Source organism: Crassostrea angulata, chromosome 2 (assembly GCF_025612915.1).
Source record: "Crassostrea angulata isolate pt1a10 chromosome 2, ASM2561291v2, whole genome shotgun sequence".
Lineage (NCBI taxonomy): Eukaryota > Metazoa > Mollusca > Bivalvia > Ostreida > Ostreidae > Magallana > Magallana angulata.
The window spans coordinates 51,322,018-51,338,977 of NC_069112.1; the positions used below are offsets into that span (position 1 = coordinate 51,322,018).

General features: G+C 33.2%; 1 protein-coding gene across 2 annotated transcripts in view; it reads right to left on the reverse strand.

Moving 5' to 3' along the window:
* Positions 1–16,960, reverse strand: part of LOC128173184 (receptor-type tyrosine-protein phosphatase epsilon-like) — a 63,903-nt gene that overhangs the window by 7,198 nt on the left and 39,745 nt on the right. The window contains exons 5-15 of one of the 2 annotated variants that reach the window (XM_052838903.1): positions 3,921–4,042; positions 3,672–3,751; positions 3,177–3,463; positions 2,899–2,986; positions 2,644–2,717; positions 2,389–2,425; positions 1,457–1,554; positions 1,242–1,370; positions 735–883; positions 406–541; positions 83–229 (exon numbers count right to left, since the gene is read on the reverse strand). In XM_052838903.1, coding sequence (XP_052694863.1) covers positions 83–229; positions 406–541; positions 735–883; positions 1,242–1,370; positions 1,457–1,554; positions 2,389–2,425; positions 2,644–2,717; positions 2,899–2,986; positions 3,177–3,463; positions 3,672–3,751; positions 3,921–4,042 — 1,347 coding nt within the window. The remainder of the gene's footprint in view (positions 1–82; positions 230–405; positions 542–734; positions 884–1,241; positions 1,371–1,456; positions 1,555–2,388; positions 2,426–2,643; positions 2,718–2,898; positions 2,987–3,176; positions 3,464–3,671; positions 3,752–3,920; positions 4,043–16,960) is intronic. The other variant, XM_052838904.1, reaches the window with a different exon arrangement.

Here is a 16,960-nt window from a genome sequence, read left to right on the forward strand (position 1 = left end):
CTACATTTACAAAAACTATAATATGTAACTTCATAGTCTGCTTCTACAAATAATAAAATGGAATATCTTTGAAAATGAATACTTCAAATTCCTTTCTGATGACGGTTTGATTGGCTGGGCGATCTCCAGCCAGACTTTGGGCTCTCTCCGTGAACTCAGGCAGACTCCGTGTCTCAACAGCCGCTTTAAATTCCTCGTGTAGTGCCAAAAATATTGTCATGTACTGCTCCTAAAAATAAAATTATTTTTCTAAACTAAATTTAAAGAAATTTAAAAAAAAAAGATCTTCACTATGAATTGAGCAGTTGATTTTCTCTCCATCAGGTTTGAGCACGATTACTAAAAAATGCACTCGAACAATAAGTCTCCACGTAATAAAGTTTTACATTTTCATGACAGACTTACATAAGTTTGGACCATGTTCATTCTGTTTGCCCTCATAATCTTGACGTACTCAGCTACATTGATTTTACCGGACGCTTTACCCGCCTTGTATAGAGCATCCAGCGCAATGTAAGTTCCTGTGCGACCTATCCCTGCGCTACAATATGTAAAGAAGATTAAAACAACTATTGTAACATTTTCCGCGAAACAAGTATGCCATTTTTCTGACTTATCCGATCATATACCACTTTAGAATGTCTGTATTAACAGACTAATTTATTTCATCAAAGTGACTACTACATGAAGTTCCTTTTTAAAAATTAAATAAAAATCATTCTTGATCATCTTACCTGCAGTGTACAAGTATTGGTGATTTATTCCTATTGGTCATTGTTCTCATCACGTGGCTATGGAAAACAACCAATGAAAGAGGGTCCGGGGTACCATGGTCAGGCCACGTGGTGTAGTGGTATTGCGTAACAACACGTGACTTGTTTTGCTGACGATTGGTATGATAGACATATTGAGTTAAATACATAACACTATTATACGTTTGCATAAATAAAACTATGTTGTACCTATCATTGTCAAATATATACATAAAAGCCGACTCGGGGAGAAGAACATAATTATTATATAAAAGGAGTTATTGTAATATTCCAGAAAATACATTTAGAGTACATCATACAATTTGGATAGCAACGAACGAGAATCTTTAAAAAGAATAAAATGATACACACACCAAGACAGAAACTTTTCACATTTAAAATCAAATAGGTTGTTACACAACCAATAGCATATTACATTCGATTTTGCAATAAAGCATATTTAATATCATTATAATGTTAGAACTGTACCTCTTTAAGGGAAACCGTCAGTTTTCGGATGATGTAGAAGGCGTATTGTTTTTCCTCGACATTCTTGATGACGATGTTTCCAAAAAGTCTAGCCCTCGTTTCCTCCGGCCAGTAATTGGTGCATTTAATCTGATGTTAATGGAGAACAATTTTAAATCAACGCAGTTTTAGATTCTTAATTCTTTAAATTAAAAAAAATGTATTCATCCACTAACCTTGACGCCCTCTTTTAAATTTGTAAGCATTATAATTTGTGAGACATTTTCTTGCCATATCATCGTCCAGAAGTCGTTTAACGTGTTCTGTTTAGGACCTAACCAAGATAAATTATATGAGGCACTACTAGCTATTTGAAAAAAAAATCTTTTTATAGCAAAATTGTAAACCAAAATGAATATGAACTACAACAATACTTAAAACTACCTTTAAAAAAATGTGACAGATCTGTCATAACAAAACTAAGAATCAGTGCTCATTCATTATTTATTGAAACTGGTGGATATTCTAAACCTCCTATTGAAAGAGAAAAACGTCCGTGTAATTTTTGCAAAATGTTTATTGAAGATGAGAAACACTTTGTATTGTATTGTTCAAAATATGACCAATGTAGATTGAATTATAATGATATATTTAATGTGAACACATATACAAATGTCAATCCCATTAAGGAACTTGTCAATCCTAAAAACATTACAGCTGCTAGAAGGATATGTTGTTTTCTAAAAAAAAAGTATTTCAACTCTAGAAAGGAAAGTCAACAATGAACACTGAAGCAATTTTATGAATACCAATAATAGTCTTCACACAAGCCTAGTTTTGTTCACCCAATGTTTTGTCCATTGTAGATTTATTAGTTAATGTTTAACTTTTGCATGCTATGTTTAATGTTTTGTTTTATGTAACTCATATTCATGACTGTATGCCGACATGGTAATTGTCAATAAATGAATTGAATTGAATAAATGGCATGGTAAGAAATTTGCATAATTATTTTCTCCATCTGCCTTTTAAAAACTTTATTACCAACAAAGTTATTGCCTGTTGTCCAAGAATATTGCTAGTTTCGCAATAAAATCGGTTCCCTCTTTTACAATCGATTTTGGATTACTATTATAATTCTAATTAATTATAATTATAATAATTTTACCTTGCGATGCAATATACTGGTTTTCCGAATCAGTACTCTAAGAAAATAAAAATTGAAAACCATAGTTAATGCATGTTGTCAATAAATAGTAAAATTGTACTCTGTGTTTATTTAATGATCAAAATGCAATTATACAATGTACTAATATTCAATTTGTATCAATAATTGAATGTTTTAATGAACTATTAATTTAATATCATTCACAAATAAGAAACATAGTTTTTTTACCATTGTTTTATTTAACTTAATACTCACACTGATGAAGTTAGCATTGATGTAGTCAGACGATGCCTCACCGCTCCCTCTTAGAATGACCCTGGAGTGATCGTCTACAATATAGGACAACATATGTTTTAAGTTTATGTGTAAAAAAAAAATTTTATATTAAAAGTTTGCAAAAGTCTTAGCAGTTTTGCAAAGTCTAGTTCTGTAATAAAATGATGTTTGAAAAGAACCAAATTTATGTATTTATTATAACTATCATTAAAAAATGAATGTTTAATAACATACAAGGGAATGTTGTTTTAAATCTGTTCTTTGCCAGGTTGTTCGGGGATTTCCCAGCATCACATTGATATTGTTCTCCATGAGGCAACATCTGTGTAATAAAGATAAACTCACGATAAAATGTATTCAACTATTTAAAATCGCATAACGTAAACTGGTGTGATTATGAAGGTTCATTGGTATCAAGTGAATTCTTTTTAAACTAGTCATGCAATTCATTCAAAATACACGTACACGTGTCGCGTATACAAAAAATTATCAATATAATTTCTGTGCCTTACCGCGTATTCTCTTTTAAAACCATCTTCTTCATTTTTCTTCTTTTCTGCGATGACATTTTCAAGCTCACTAATTGGGATATCCAATATGGTTTCTTCGTTCAGATACATATCACCATAGGGATTCTCAATGCCTTCCTCATCATCGTCGTCATCTTTGACGTCATATTTTTTCGCAGTTGATGATGTATTGGTTGTTGGTGTTGTGGTGCGCTTTGCAGCTGGCTTATCTTTAGGTTCTGTGTTCTCATAAATGTTGGTAAAGCCTTGCTTTGCAGCGTCATTGTTCACTTAAAATATCGAGTAATATGTAAGGAGAAGAAGTGAAGTTTCTTTTTTATTTCTACAAACTGGCATTTAAACGACAGTATTTCGAATTTTTACACCTTTATTTATGCAATCCAATGCTATGCAACAAATATAAAATGTTTTCGAGTTTCAAACAACGCCTGAACAAATAATTATGAGTTAATCTTTTCCCTATACACATCAACTTACAATACAAGTTCTCTTCCATTTCTGATTTGTCTCTCCTCCTTTGTTTTGGTTGATCTTTCTTAGGTACGCGTGTTCTCAATCTGCAGTTAGTTAACACTCAAACATTGATTGGTAAAGAAAAGTTCTAAATAATATATTTAACGGATATTATATTATTTAGTTTGCAATTAAAAGAAAGTTTCATTATATAACGAGTTTCGTTAGAATCGACAAAATAAAGCAGTCGGAACAACAAGCAGCATTATGTACCTCTTGAACACGATGATGGATACAATGACAGCGATGACGATGACCAGTGCCGCTACAGCCCCAGCAATGATCGGAACGTTGTCTGTCGGCGGCGTGTTTGTAGAACCGGAAAGCTCACGTACCTGTACAAGCAATATTTAGATTTTATAAACATTGTGTTGTCCGTCTTTTTCTTGTTCACTTGGTTAAGCTTTAAAATTCAGACTAGTATTTCGATTTGCGAATATAATGATTACTTTACATGTAATTATTAATATCTGTTTACCGTTTTTATCTTAAATAACTGCGTGTCCCTAGCCTTTGTCAGAATTAACCTCTTGACCTTCTATTTGATATATTTCAGAAGTAATTGATCATAGCATTGATAAGAATGCTAGAAATGTTTTGTTGTCGTTTATCTTGAGTAATCTTAATATGTATTTACCAGAATGCAGATTCCCGTACGTGAGTTACAGGTGACATTTGACTTACAAGGGCATGTCTCGTTACAGTTATAACCGTACCATCCCCAGGGACATTCTACATCAAGAAAAGGTTCAAAATACCTTCATATACTGTATAAAAGAAGAGGTCGACCTTACAATGATTTATTATATATTTTGAAAAGCCGATATAATACTTTATGACGCATGCCGTTATAATATCGCATAGTATTAAAAAAAAATGTGATTTAACATTTCACAAAATAAATAAAAATTCATTTTACTTCTAAAATCAATCTAATACATCAGCTATGAAAAAATATTCAGTTATTAATGATCATGCAGTAAAATAATATATTTAAACGTCACTCATACCCTGCGTACAGTTGGCTCCATTATATCCCAGATCACATCCATTTAGACAGGAGCCGTTAACATGATGGCAGGCTTCCTTCTCCAAGCAATGTCCACACTTTTTAGAACAGTTCTGGCCAAACTTATGACCGTCACACTCTATAAATATGATTAAATTATACTTATCTTATATTTGGTATAAAACTTGCTAATATTTTAATTTACAATTATTAGATCCATCTATTAATTCTTTACCATAGACGCACATGTATTTAATGCCCAATCCTTGCCAAAATTCTAAGTTTGTTATAGCACCCTACATATAATATAATGAACATTTACAAATCATTTATTTAAAGTGTAATAATACACCAACATTGTATTTTACAGATCATGTCATCTCTGAAAGACACATAAATGTAATTATTGATATATAAGGCTTTTATTTGTAGAGTTTTCATCAATTAATCACTGAATATACTGATAAATTTCCTTGAACCTTATGATGATTTAGTTAACTCCCAAAATCCCCTGATTTCCAAGGACGTCTCAAAAATCATATGTAGAAAATTTTCAATTTATTGGTTATATGCAGAAAACACAATAAGCTTCGTACATTATTAGTAATATTGTTGAAATGTTGTGTCACAAACTTACTATTTTGAAATGAATTCCAAAAACGTCAATCTTAATACCATGTTAGTTACCGGTTAAATATTACGTAAGCAAATCAGAAGAGCTGTTGTTGTTGTGAAATAATCACATGTATCATTTATATAAAATATTTAACTTATAAATGCCTACGTGAGTCACATGTATCGGGTTTCCATCCCACTTGACAGAGGCAGTGTCCTGTTATTCTGTCACATATTCCAGACTCCTGACAATGGCTGCTACAGTTATCTTCACAGTTGTATCCATACGATCCATTTGGACATTCTTAAAAAAAATTAATAATTTAAAAAAAAAACAACAACAACAACATTAGTGCATATCTATTTTCTAAGTACTTTTAAAGTAAGGACTATCCTTTTTTAGTTTTTCGAATGTACATCGCCGATATTTTGAATAATAAAAAAGAAAGAAATGAAAAATCTTACTTGCTAATAAACAGGATAACGTTTGATAGTGTTATACTAAATTACCTTCAATACATTCAGGTCCATGGAATCCCTTTTCACATCCATATATACATGTTCCATTGATGTGGTCACATTGTTCAGAGCGCAGACAAGAACCACAATCTTTCGCACAATTCGCCCCATACATATTTCCGTCACATACTGAAAAACAAAGATAATTTGTGATAAAAAAAAAGTTTCAAACCTTCACTCATATTTTACAATGCAACATGGGAAGTGGTTATTTACCTTTATAGTAAACAATTTTAAAAAGAAAACTATTTTTCTTCAAACTGATGTGCTTTTGACATACGTTGTGCTACGAAATACGTTACTTATGCCAAAATTGGTGAAAATATAAACACAACTTTTCAAACAATTAAATAGCTGTTATAAGAGGAAGCTAATTATATTCCTATAATTACATGTCTTTAAACTAAAATACATGTTGATACTTTAGATCTCTATTATACCTTTTTCGCAGTATCTTCCTTTCCATCCAGGTTCACATCCAAACTCACAGTCCCCATTGAATCTGTTACAGCTGTTGCAGTTTGCACCACATTTGTTAGCGCAGTTTGGACCATACCAACCAGAAGGACAAGCTGTTAATAATAAACTATTAAGATAAACAATGAAATATCTATCGTTGTAAATATGTCTTGTTTTTCGTCACAACTATAACCCATTTTTCTTTAGTTGTTTCGTATCCCTTAGATATATTCCCCTTAATATTTGCATTACGTACGCAACAAATTAAACTCGTTTTAATTAAAAACATTTTTGCTCAAGCTTTCAAATATTTGTTTTTTAATGATGCTTAATTTTCCAATCTGTGTTTTTACCGGTATCACATGTATCACCAGACACCCCCGCGACACATCCGTTTGGACAACTTCCGTTCACGTGATTACAATAATCACCGTCACTACAGTTACCACACACATTTCCGCATTCTAGACCGTATGTACCATCACTGCATTCTATTTGGGAGAATGATTCAAAATTATACACACTGTAATTAAGCCATTCATTTTTTTTCACAATTAAGTTTGTTAATTTGATTTTAGAAGATAATAAAAGCAAACAAATAAATTATTTCTAAATTTTCAAAGTTTCTTTTCAAATTCATATTTAATGTGTTTGTAGAAAAGTAGATTGCACAGTATTTCCAAACTAAAATAATTACTTTTATCACAAGTCGGTCCGGTGTATCCAGGGACACAGCCGCCCAGACAGGTTCCATCCACAATGTGACAGTGACCTTCCTGACAGTTCTGTGGACACGATGAGGAACAGTCCTCTCCGTAATATCCTATAGGGCATCCTATTAATTAATTGGTTTTTAGAGTGTATGTGTACTCCAAGTGTTAAACAGTGAAAGAGAATACAATGTTGAGAGAGAGAGAGAGAGAGAGAGAGAGAGAGAGAGAGAGAGAGAGAGAGAGAGAGAGAGAGAGAGAGATATTTTCTCTTCACAAGTTAGCAAAACCACATGCACCTGACGTCTCATGATAAACATCATACACCCTTTACCTAATATTACTAAAACCGATTTGGTTGGATTTTTTCGATCGCGTCGCGTTCAATTCTATCAACTACGTCATACATAATCAATACACCGAAAGTGATAGGGCAACAGAAGAGAAACGAATCGGCACTTGCCTAATGAAGACGCACATGTACAAACCCCCTTGCACTCTCCACTTCCGTCTCGTTCTTTCACACTATCGTTCAATTCTTTTATTGACTGTCGATCGAAAGGTGTAGAAATCAAGGAATTTATATCTATCACTTCGACTGGCAAGTTAGAGAGAGAGAGAGAGAGAGTTTTGCACAGAATTTAAACATAGGGGATAGTCGATAATGACTCCATATTGGGGGGAAATGAACTGTTCTGAGAAATCCTTCAGCTCTGGCATTGCATAAGCGTGTACTAATAACTCCGCCTAAGAAAAGGAGTTGACCAATCATAAAGTTTTCACAACGGCGGCGTGTATAAGAACAAGATACGGTATTGGCATTATTTGACCGCAAAATTTACGATACTTTCAACGTCTTTGTCTGCGTTATTGAAGTTGTGCATTGTACTAATTATGTTATTAGCGAAATGCGTTACAATATGATGTTTTATGAGTAGTTTTTGTTAAAATTAATAGACAATTTCACATGCGATAACCACTTTTATAGTTTACGTGCCGGCTCATCATTTCATACAGTTAAAATGGTGTTGGTTGTCACATGTGAACAATATGATTTTTTTTTAGAAAATGAATACGAAAGTAATATCTTACTGACATCAATAACGTTTTTATCAATTGTTATCGACGCTATCGACGCTGAGTGAGAAGCTGATTAGTAGAATGTATTTAAAATTGATAAATTATTCTGTTAGCCCTAAATATTGTTCCACTGATTCTTAAATCATGCATACAGTAATACAGTACAGCTTACGAACACGCACGGTGCGACACGGTTCAACAACGTGTATACATATATATATGTAAAACAAAATGGAGGATTCAAGAACAATACTTTTTATTTTTATTTAGTTATTTTAAACAAACTTAACCATGTATTAATTTACTAAAGAGAAACTAAAGGGGGGAAAATAGAAAACAACAACAACAACAACAACAAATTACAAGACGAACAACGCTTAGACCTATACGATTGTTCCGCTGGATTTCTGTTGAGGTAAAGACCAAAATTATCGCCGACATATTGAAAGACTTAATCAAAACACTAATAATTTCTTTTTTATTTAAATCAGGTTCAAGTTACTTTGTAACTATAATATAAGATTGAATACGCAGTAGTCTGATCAATTTAAATAGCGCGTAGAATTATAACGGTAGAACATATTGTAACAAGTCGAGCGGTCCTTGCCACAAAAGAAAAACACCGTTTTTCTAACACACAACAATTTATTCAGGATGGCAAAATTTCAATATCACAACACAGACTAAGATGCTGACCATTCCAACCAATACAACCTGAAACCCGGGGCTATCACCGTTTTAAAACTACTCGTCATAAAAATAAAGAAAATGCTACTAGTTCTCGTATCTGCAGGATTTGTCGTTCTCAAGCTCAATATCAACAATAAACAGCCTATAAGAATTGTACTGAATAATAAATATTAAATGCATAAACTTGCGCCGATCCGGACAGCTAAACTCGACACACGCAGTCTAATTCTATCTGGTAAAATCACACCCCCTCCCCAACTGTACTAGGTATGCTAATTAAGTCCTCATAATTTCCAGTAAACTGTAAATAACCTAGTCAGCCTTATCCGGACTCCCGGACAACTCGTTATAAAAATGAATAACCTATTTGAACTAATGAACTAAGAAAATCAGAACAACAGTAATGCGGATTCCGAACAATCCGGACAACTCGTAATTCTAAACTTGAAACAGTTCAAATAAATATAACAGTTCCTTTTATAGACCACAACTAATAACTAGAACTATAACACTGGAAAGACTGGTCTACATGGTTGTTATACTATACGGATTCTGTCCGGACGACGAAGTCCTTATAAAAATTAGCATCGTCTACGACCAGGTTCATCTTGGTTATCTACCTTATGTGGAGTTCTCAGAGGAGTGCTCAACTGAACGGGATGTGATCGAGTGATCAAGTGATACTGCTGCTGGAACTAGCCTATATTTATAAACTTCTCCAACCAATGAGTACTTGTCCTTTTCTGTCCGGACACTAACAACCAATCAAATATCTGTACGGATTTTGGACATTCCGAACAAGTTTCCTAATTTCCGAACAAGCATATTTAAATAATAAATAAACATTTTATTCCTATACAAAGCCTTGTCCGGATTAATTTAATTACACGGACACATATTTCTAAGTCAAAATATATAGCTTTAATACACATCCTTGCGATATTTTACACTAAAGGAATTTTGAAATTAAGCGCCTTCTGAAGTAGTGAGCCTAGCGATACACTTGAATACGGAAGTTCGCTACGAAGACATAGTTCATCAATCGAGGTGACAGATAAAAGCAATCACCGATCATACTGAGGTAAAAATACGGAAAAATAGTGGTCAGCATCTAAATACAATAATACATGATATAATAAGGCATACAACAATATTGATAACACAAAAGTAAGTGTCAGAATATGTTTGCATGTCGATGAGTGGAGCGGTCCGTCAAACAGCATGTTCCGTACAGAGAAGTTTGTGAGCGGTAAAATGACGATTATCTCGCGGAAAGAGCATTAAAATGGCATGAAACTGAACAGGGTGATTAATCTGGTAAATATAAACATGTTTAAAACAGTTATCATGTATTTACTCGATCTAATTACGGGTCAAAGCAGATAATTCGATCTCGTAAAAATGTAAACAAAGTACGGGGGTAGTGTCAAAACACGAACGATAATTCAGAACATGTAAACATTGGTATTTTGATAAATCACGCCTATAACAGGTCTTTGACAGGTAAACAATAAATAATTGAACTTGATACGAGGCATTTTAACAAGATTTGCATGTCTGATGAAATACACAATGAAATATTAATAGAAATACTTAATTGATCATAGATGATCATATTACAATATATTGTCTCCCATATTATTTTCTCACGAACTCTATTCAACGAAATCAAATCTAAGGACTGATGAAAACAATTGTACTTTCTAAAAAGAATAATATAGTTTTATATTTTATGTTATTTTAAATTTTATTTTTTTTCTATAATACATGTTTGTGATGTACATGCACATGTCACATTGTAGGAACGTAAGTGTACAGTTTTAGGTAGTGATGTTTGTCGAAGCGAGAGAACGAGTAGCGCTGCGAACAGTAGACGGAAAATACGTAAATAACTTAGGGACAGTATCGCGATTTATATACGGTTGTTAACTAGAATAAGTTAATCTTTGATTTGATTTGAACATATTTTATTATGCAAAAATGCATTTACATAAATTGATTAGGCAGCAGGCAATGCCTATGTAAGCCTTCTCCATAAGTTAATTTTTATGCTGGTCATTTCAATCTTAAAATCTTAAAATATCTCTTCGGAAAATATTTTTATTGGATCAAGCAGTGCAAACATTCAGTACGAAATCGAATCAAAATTTCTAGAGAAGTATTTATCATTTTTTTCACATTTTTTACATCCATTTATCAATTCGTTTGATTAAAATATTCGACTGTTCGCAGAGCTACCTTTTCTATTTGTTTATTTGCTTCGACAAACAGCGCTGCCCATAACTGTACACTTCTGTTCCTACACAGTGCATGTGGTATATTCATTTTTAGCCGGGCTCTGCTGAAAGCAGAGTCCTGGCTGTAGGCAGGCAAATCGCCAATGTTACTATAAATAGCACAACTTCAAAAGTAAACAAAAAACCAAACAGCGTCAAAGTAAAAGCTTCCGCTATACCAAATAGTTACACAAAGAGCCACGTTTTGTCAAAAGTGTTGGCATTTTGTTTCTTTTTTTAATTCCGAGAGAATTGTCTATCTTTTTTAGTTTTCTTATTAATAACGTTTTTTAAAAACAAGACTATGCATATTGGACACATACAATGCGCATGAATTTCCATGAATTACTTTGCTGCGCGTTGAAGAAATGGGGATTGAATATATAACAAAATTCAAGGCAGCAACTGTTGAACTTTTTTCTACTAGACAGACATATTTTTGTTTATAGCCGCTTACAAAATTTGAACGCTCTCTGACGCTTTGCTGACATTAAAAGCACGAGAGAGAGAGAGAGAGAAAGAGAGAGAGAGAGAGAGAGAGAGAGAGAGAGAGAGAGAGAGATTTTTAGTCTTTACAACACAATATGCACAAAGACACACCAAAAGAGCTCAGCTTTCAGTACTTTGATTATAGAAGGAATCGTAGAATCAGTGGATCGGTATTTAAAGTTCCTTCCGTGATTTTGTCTTTAAGTTTTTGACTTAATCTTTATAAGACACTTTTTAAAAACGTTTAGATAAAGTTTCTTCCGTGATCTTGTCTTAAATTTTTTGACCTTTTTGACATCTTTATCGGACACTTTAAATATTTTGTTCAGACTTCATCTTTATCAGACAATTTAAACATTTAGATAAAGTTTCTTCCGTGATCTTGTCTTAATTTTTTTTTTTACCTTTTTGACATCTTTATCGGACACTTTAAATATTTTGTTCAGACATCATTTATTTGAAGAAACTGAGAGAGAGAGAGAGAGAGAGAGAGAGAGAGAGAGAGAGAGAGAGAGAGAGAGAGAGAGAGAGAGAGAGCGATATTTCATCTGTAATGCACTAATATGTTATCGTTTAAAGTAATGCACATTGTAATAGAATCAAACAAAGCAGTTTCAGTCCACGTACTACACCTCTCAATCAAATCAGCCCGCGATCTGCATCACGTGCTCTTTCCGTGATAAAGTTTTTCCAAGTCCGAAGAAAATAGAAATATGTTTTACAATAAAGTATTTTAGAATGTTTTTAATGTATAATATGATTCTTACACACTCTATGTGTGAAAGTTGATTTATATTACATATACTACGTTGTTTAAGCAGAAAACTACACGTGTAAACCCTCTCTCTCTCTCTCTCTCTCTCTCTCTCTCTCTCTCTCTCTCTCTCTCTCTCTCTCTCTCTCTGAGTGTAGATTTGGGTGCGAACAATATTGTGAAACATGAACAGATCCAATTTGTTTTTAACATTTGTTTTTAACATCTTTCAAGTTCAGTCCAATCATTCCCATTTCTTTTTCATCCAATGATATTTTAAATATTAAATTAATTAATAGAAATCAATGCTTATCAAACTTGCAGAGAGTCGAAGACCCCCCCCCCCCCCTTTCCCCTACCTTCTTCGAGTTCATGTACTTGTATTTACATGTGACTGACTCACTACACCTTGGAATAGTGTCTCAAATCAACAGAAATTTTCTTGATTAGAAAAGATGCAATGTGGCATAATGCATCAGAAGTATATACATTTAAGTCATACAGGCGAAAATATATACAATTTTGTATTTAAACATTTATAATTTCAAAAGTTCAATGAAATTGAAATGAAATGCATGCAAAACTTGTTATCTCGGTTCACAAGCCCGAAACTCATGCACAGACACCGGTATGTTTTTACAACACAGGTAGACTTACTGCTCCCGTAAATAGGCATGGCGTCGCGTTTAAAATTTCGACGTCTTGCTTATAATGGAACAGTTTTCAGCATAAAGTTTAAGTCACATATATAACTTATATACCATTGGATTTGATAAATTCAATGCTTTTTAAAATGTTTGGTGGTGTGCATATTTGAAACACGGCAAATTTCAGCCAATAAAGTCCCTTGTTCTTTATGCATGACGTAGCTGACAGAAATGATCGTGACGCTATAGGAAAAATCCAACCAAATCGGTTTTGATAATAATACACATCAAAATGGCCAAACTGATCTCGGCTTTCTCTATTTAAACTATTAAGATTTATAAGATATGCAATCACTTTTAGTTAAGTAGGAAATAAAACAGTTTCTAAGATTGAAATTACACTCAGAAGTGAATTAATATGTTTTACGGTGCTACCGTTGTGGCGAGCGCAGCAAGAATTACACATACATTGTACCTTGCATCAATGTCAACTTATAGTTTTATTTAGGTATCAACGAACGTCAAAGAATTTTTGAGAGAGTATTGCTCTACAATAAGTATGCCAAAGGTACTAATTTTAATGGTTATGATACATACAGCGCAATCCCCTACCCAGAGAGAGAGAGAGAGAGAGAGAGAGAGAGAGAGAGAGAGAGAGAGAGAGAGAGAGAGAGAGAGAGAACTGTACCTGTTTGTAGGTGTGTAATTTCCCACTTTAAATTTTAATGTACTGACTATATGCAATAACTACATAATTTTTTTAACTTGTTTATTTTTTCATTTTATTCCTTTTTATTTAGTTCAAAATGTCCTATTGTTTATTTCCTCCCTATTCATATACTTACCTGCCTACTGTACATGCTTGCACAATTAGCTTAAAAATGGATCGATATGACAGTAAAGTATGGCTCTTATAAAATCTCTATATTAAAATCAAAGTACTGAAGAACTGACGGGAGTTGATTTTGTCGATGTTTGTTCATCTTAAAATCAATGATATGTTATTTTGCATGACAAGTACATGTAGTTTCTAATTTGTATTTGAATTACGCATATTTTTATAATATGAATTTTTGGATTTTTTGACAAGAATGTCGAGAAACCCCCATATGAATCATGGTAGATAATATTTAGAGTAAAATTAATTCAATCAAACTATGTATCAGTAATACAAAAAATTGCTCGAAAATTGTATGGATCCAAGCAATATTGAACTCTAGTCTCGTTCAACCAAACGCTCGGCTGACACCGTAGATCTCCGACAAGCATTTACGGAGACAGCCGAGCGTCGAGTTGAACGAGACTATATTGAACTCTGGCGTAGGAATACATACGACTACAAAAAATATTTAAATTGTTCGTACCATTTAAAATCTGACTATTTTCAAGGTATTTATAAATAAGTTTCCTTGAAAAACAATGCTTTAGCATACATTACATCGAATTCATCAATCATTTTCAAGAACTAAGTCTTGTCAGCAGCGGTGATTTGTGCTGAGGTCCAAACACTGTTTCACTTTCGGTTTGTCTGAGTAACTGCATAGGAGAGTTGATTAAAATCAACTCCCAAAAAGATTAAAAACAAATCATATGTCAATGAGGCAGGTATCGCAGTCTATACTGAAATAGCCAGTACACTCATTACAGATGTTTGATCCACCTCTAAATTTATCGCGGGAAATATAGCACGAGTGCACTGTGACGTCATCCATGACTTTGTTCGTCTTTGTCTACGTTTCTCGACTCAATACGAAGGTATGGAAGCATGTAACAAATCTTTTGAGTCTCACCAATGCATATGCGGTACTCAAAACGTGTCTTTAAACTTTAAGTCACCGTAAATTACGAGTTAAAAGTCGGCCATTTTTGGCATAGCACCACGGGTGAAAACATTAGAGAGCATTATGGGATGTAGACAAAAAATTTTGTTTGATGAACTGTAGGTTTAGCTCGTTCTTTTTCCCGCGCACGCTGGTTCTTAGAGCTCGCTTCGCTCGCTATAATAATCCATTAACAGGAAAAAAAGGCATTATTAAGAACACACGAAAGGTTTCTCAATTTTAGATAAAATTCCATTAAAATCTATTTAGACTGCCAGAAGCAGTCGGTTAAATGTTATAAAAGTACAAAGTACATATGTAGCTGTGCGTTTCTGCTATCATGAAAGTCTAAATCACACAAATGTTTTGTCTAAGCAATGCAGTTTTTCTTGGAGAGACCGTGGGGTTAAACAAGCTTATCTTTTAAAAAGAATGGTGAGCTAGCGCTGAAGCCATCATAAAATACAAAAGGAGATGGTTTAATTTCTGAATCGATCTATAATTAATAGGAAGGCACAGCGGAGTGGGGTGGATGTCTATATACATATATATATATTTTTTATAGAATTGTGAATATAGAGTGAGCTTCACATCGGCGATGGCGTAGCTCATTAACCGTGCTTTGATTATTCTGTATTTTACTGTAATTTCAATTTCGAGGCGAAAATTTTCAAAATCAGTAGAACATTGGTACTGTTTTGTAGCAATCGTATCTTCTCGGGTCTTTTCGGCAAGCTCGGAAAACATATCAGAAATTGTTTTTCGAGGTTGAAGGTTTTTTAGTTAAAGCTTGATATATATATTGGCATTATAAAACCTAAGCTACAGTTACTTCCGATCATATTAAGATAATAAAACGAAATTCACATGCCACAGTTTATCTACAGTAGTACAGTATTCCCAGAACGCCCTACCATGAAGTCGAACATGCGTAATTCCGGTAAATATGACTAACGTAGTTGCTAGCGCTCGAGAGACGAATTCTAGCATTTCTGTACCATAATACGATATACTAGTTTATATGCTTTTAGGGATCCTGATTCTAGGGCCTTTTTGGATAGTTATAGTAATATATATACCATTTGATTTTTATTTAAAAATCAGAGAAGAAATTGTAATCCAGTTGAAAATATTGAACTTTTGATCAGGATAAAATATTTAAAAATCTGTACGCATTTTTTCACTCAAATAAGTACTAGTATATTTTTGATTAGGTTATATTTTGCTCCGAGAAAATTTTCTTGCGCATATATAGCATGTTTTTGCCCAAGAGATATTATGAAAACCCAACTATTATAAAATATAACGAGCCAATAAATAAATGTACTTTAAATGTACTTTAAACTTGTTATACTTACAAATATTTTATTCGATGGAAAGATATAGAAACTTTTTTTGAAATATGATTTCACAAAACAGCGACCAATATCGGCTATAAATTATTTTAATGTGAATTTTTATGTATTTTTTTAAATGAAACGGAAAAAAATGTTTTGACTGTGAACAAGGTATTTTAGATTTGATTGATTGATCATTTGAGTGCTAATTCCACCAGTCTGATACTAACATCCGCTAACAGTAGCCATAGAGTCTACTCTTTCATCGATCGACAATAAACATAATTTTATTATATAGCGTCTTGTATCTCGAAATAATTTTAATGTGTTGACGCTCGTAATAATGAGATACATGTAAATGCAACTCGTCGTGATGAGAACTATATCCCGATACAATACGTCACTATCTTGTTATAACAGAAGGATTTTTATTTTCTTAGATATACTCCTTCTTTCACTTTAAGTTTATTTGAATATGAATTGCAGTTAAAATTACAAAATTGTTAAGACTATTTTAAAAATAACAAGAGGTGATAATGAAAAACTTAAAGGGGGTCACTTTTCTTCATGTAGAGTGTGCTCATTCTTATGAAAATGTCACATTCTACTAACAAAAGGGTAATTTTTCTACGTAAAATAATGACCTGGGGGGGGGGGGGGGGGGGGTCAGTCATTATTCTACGTCGAAAAATGATCCCTGGTCATTATACTACGGGGGTCGTTACTCTACACCGGATCAGTAGGCATGCTTATGAAAATTTCTTATGATACGTCCTATGAGATATCTTAGGGTATATCTTAGGACGTTATGTAAGGACATTCTTATGACATCTCTTAGGATGTAAAAC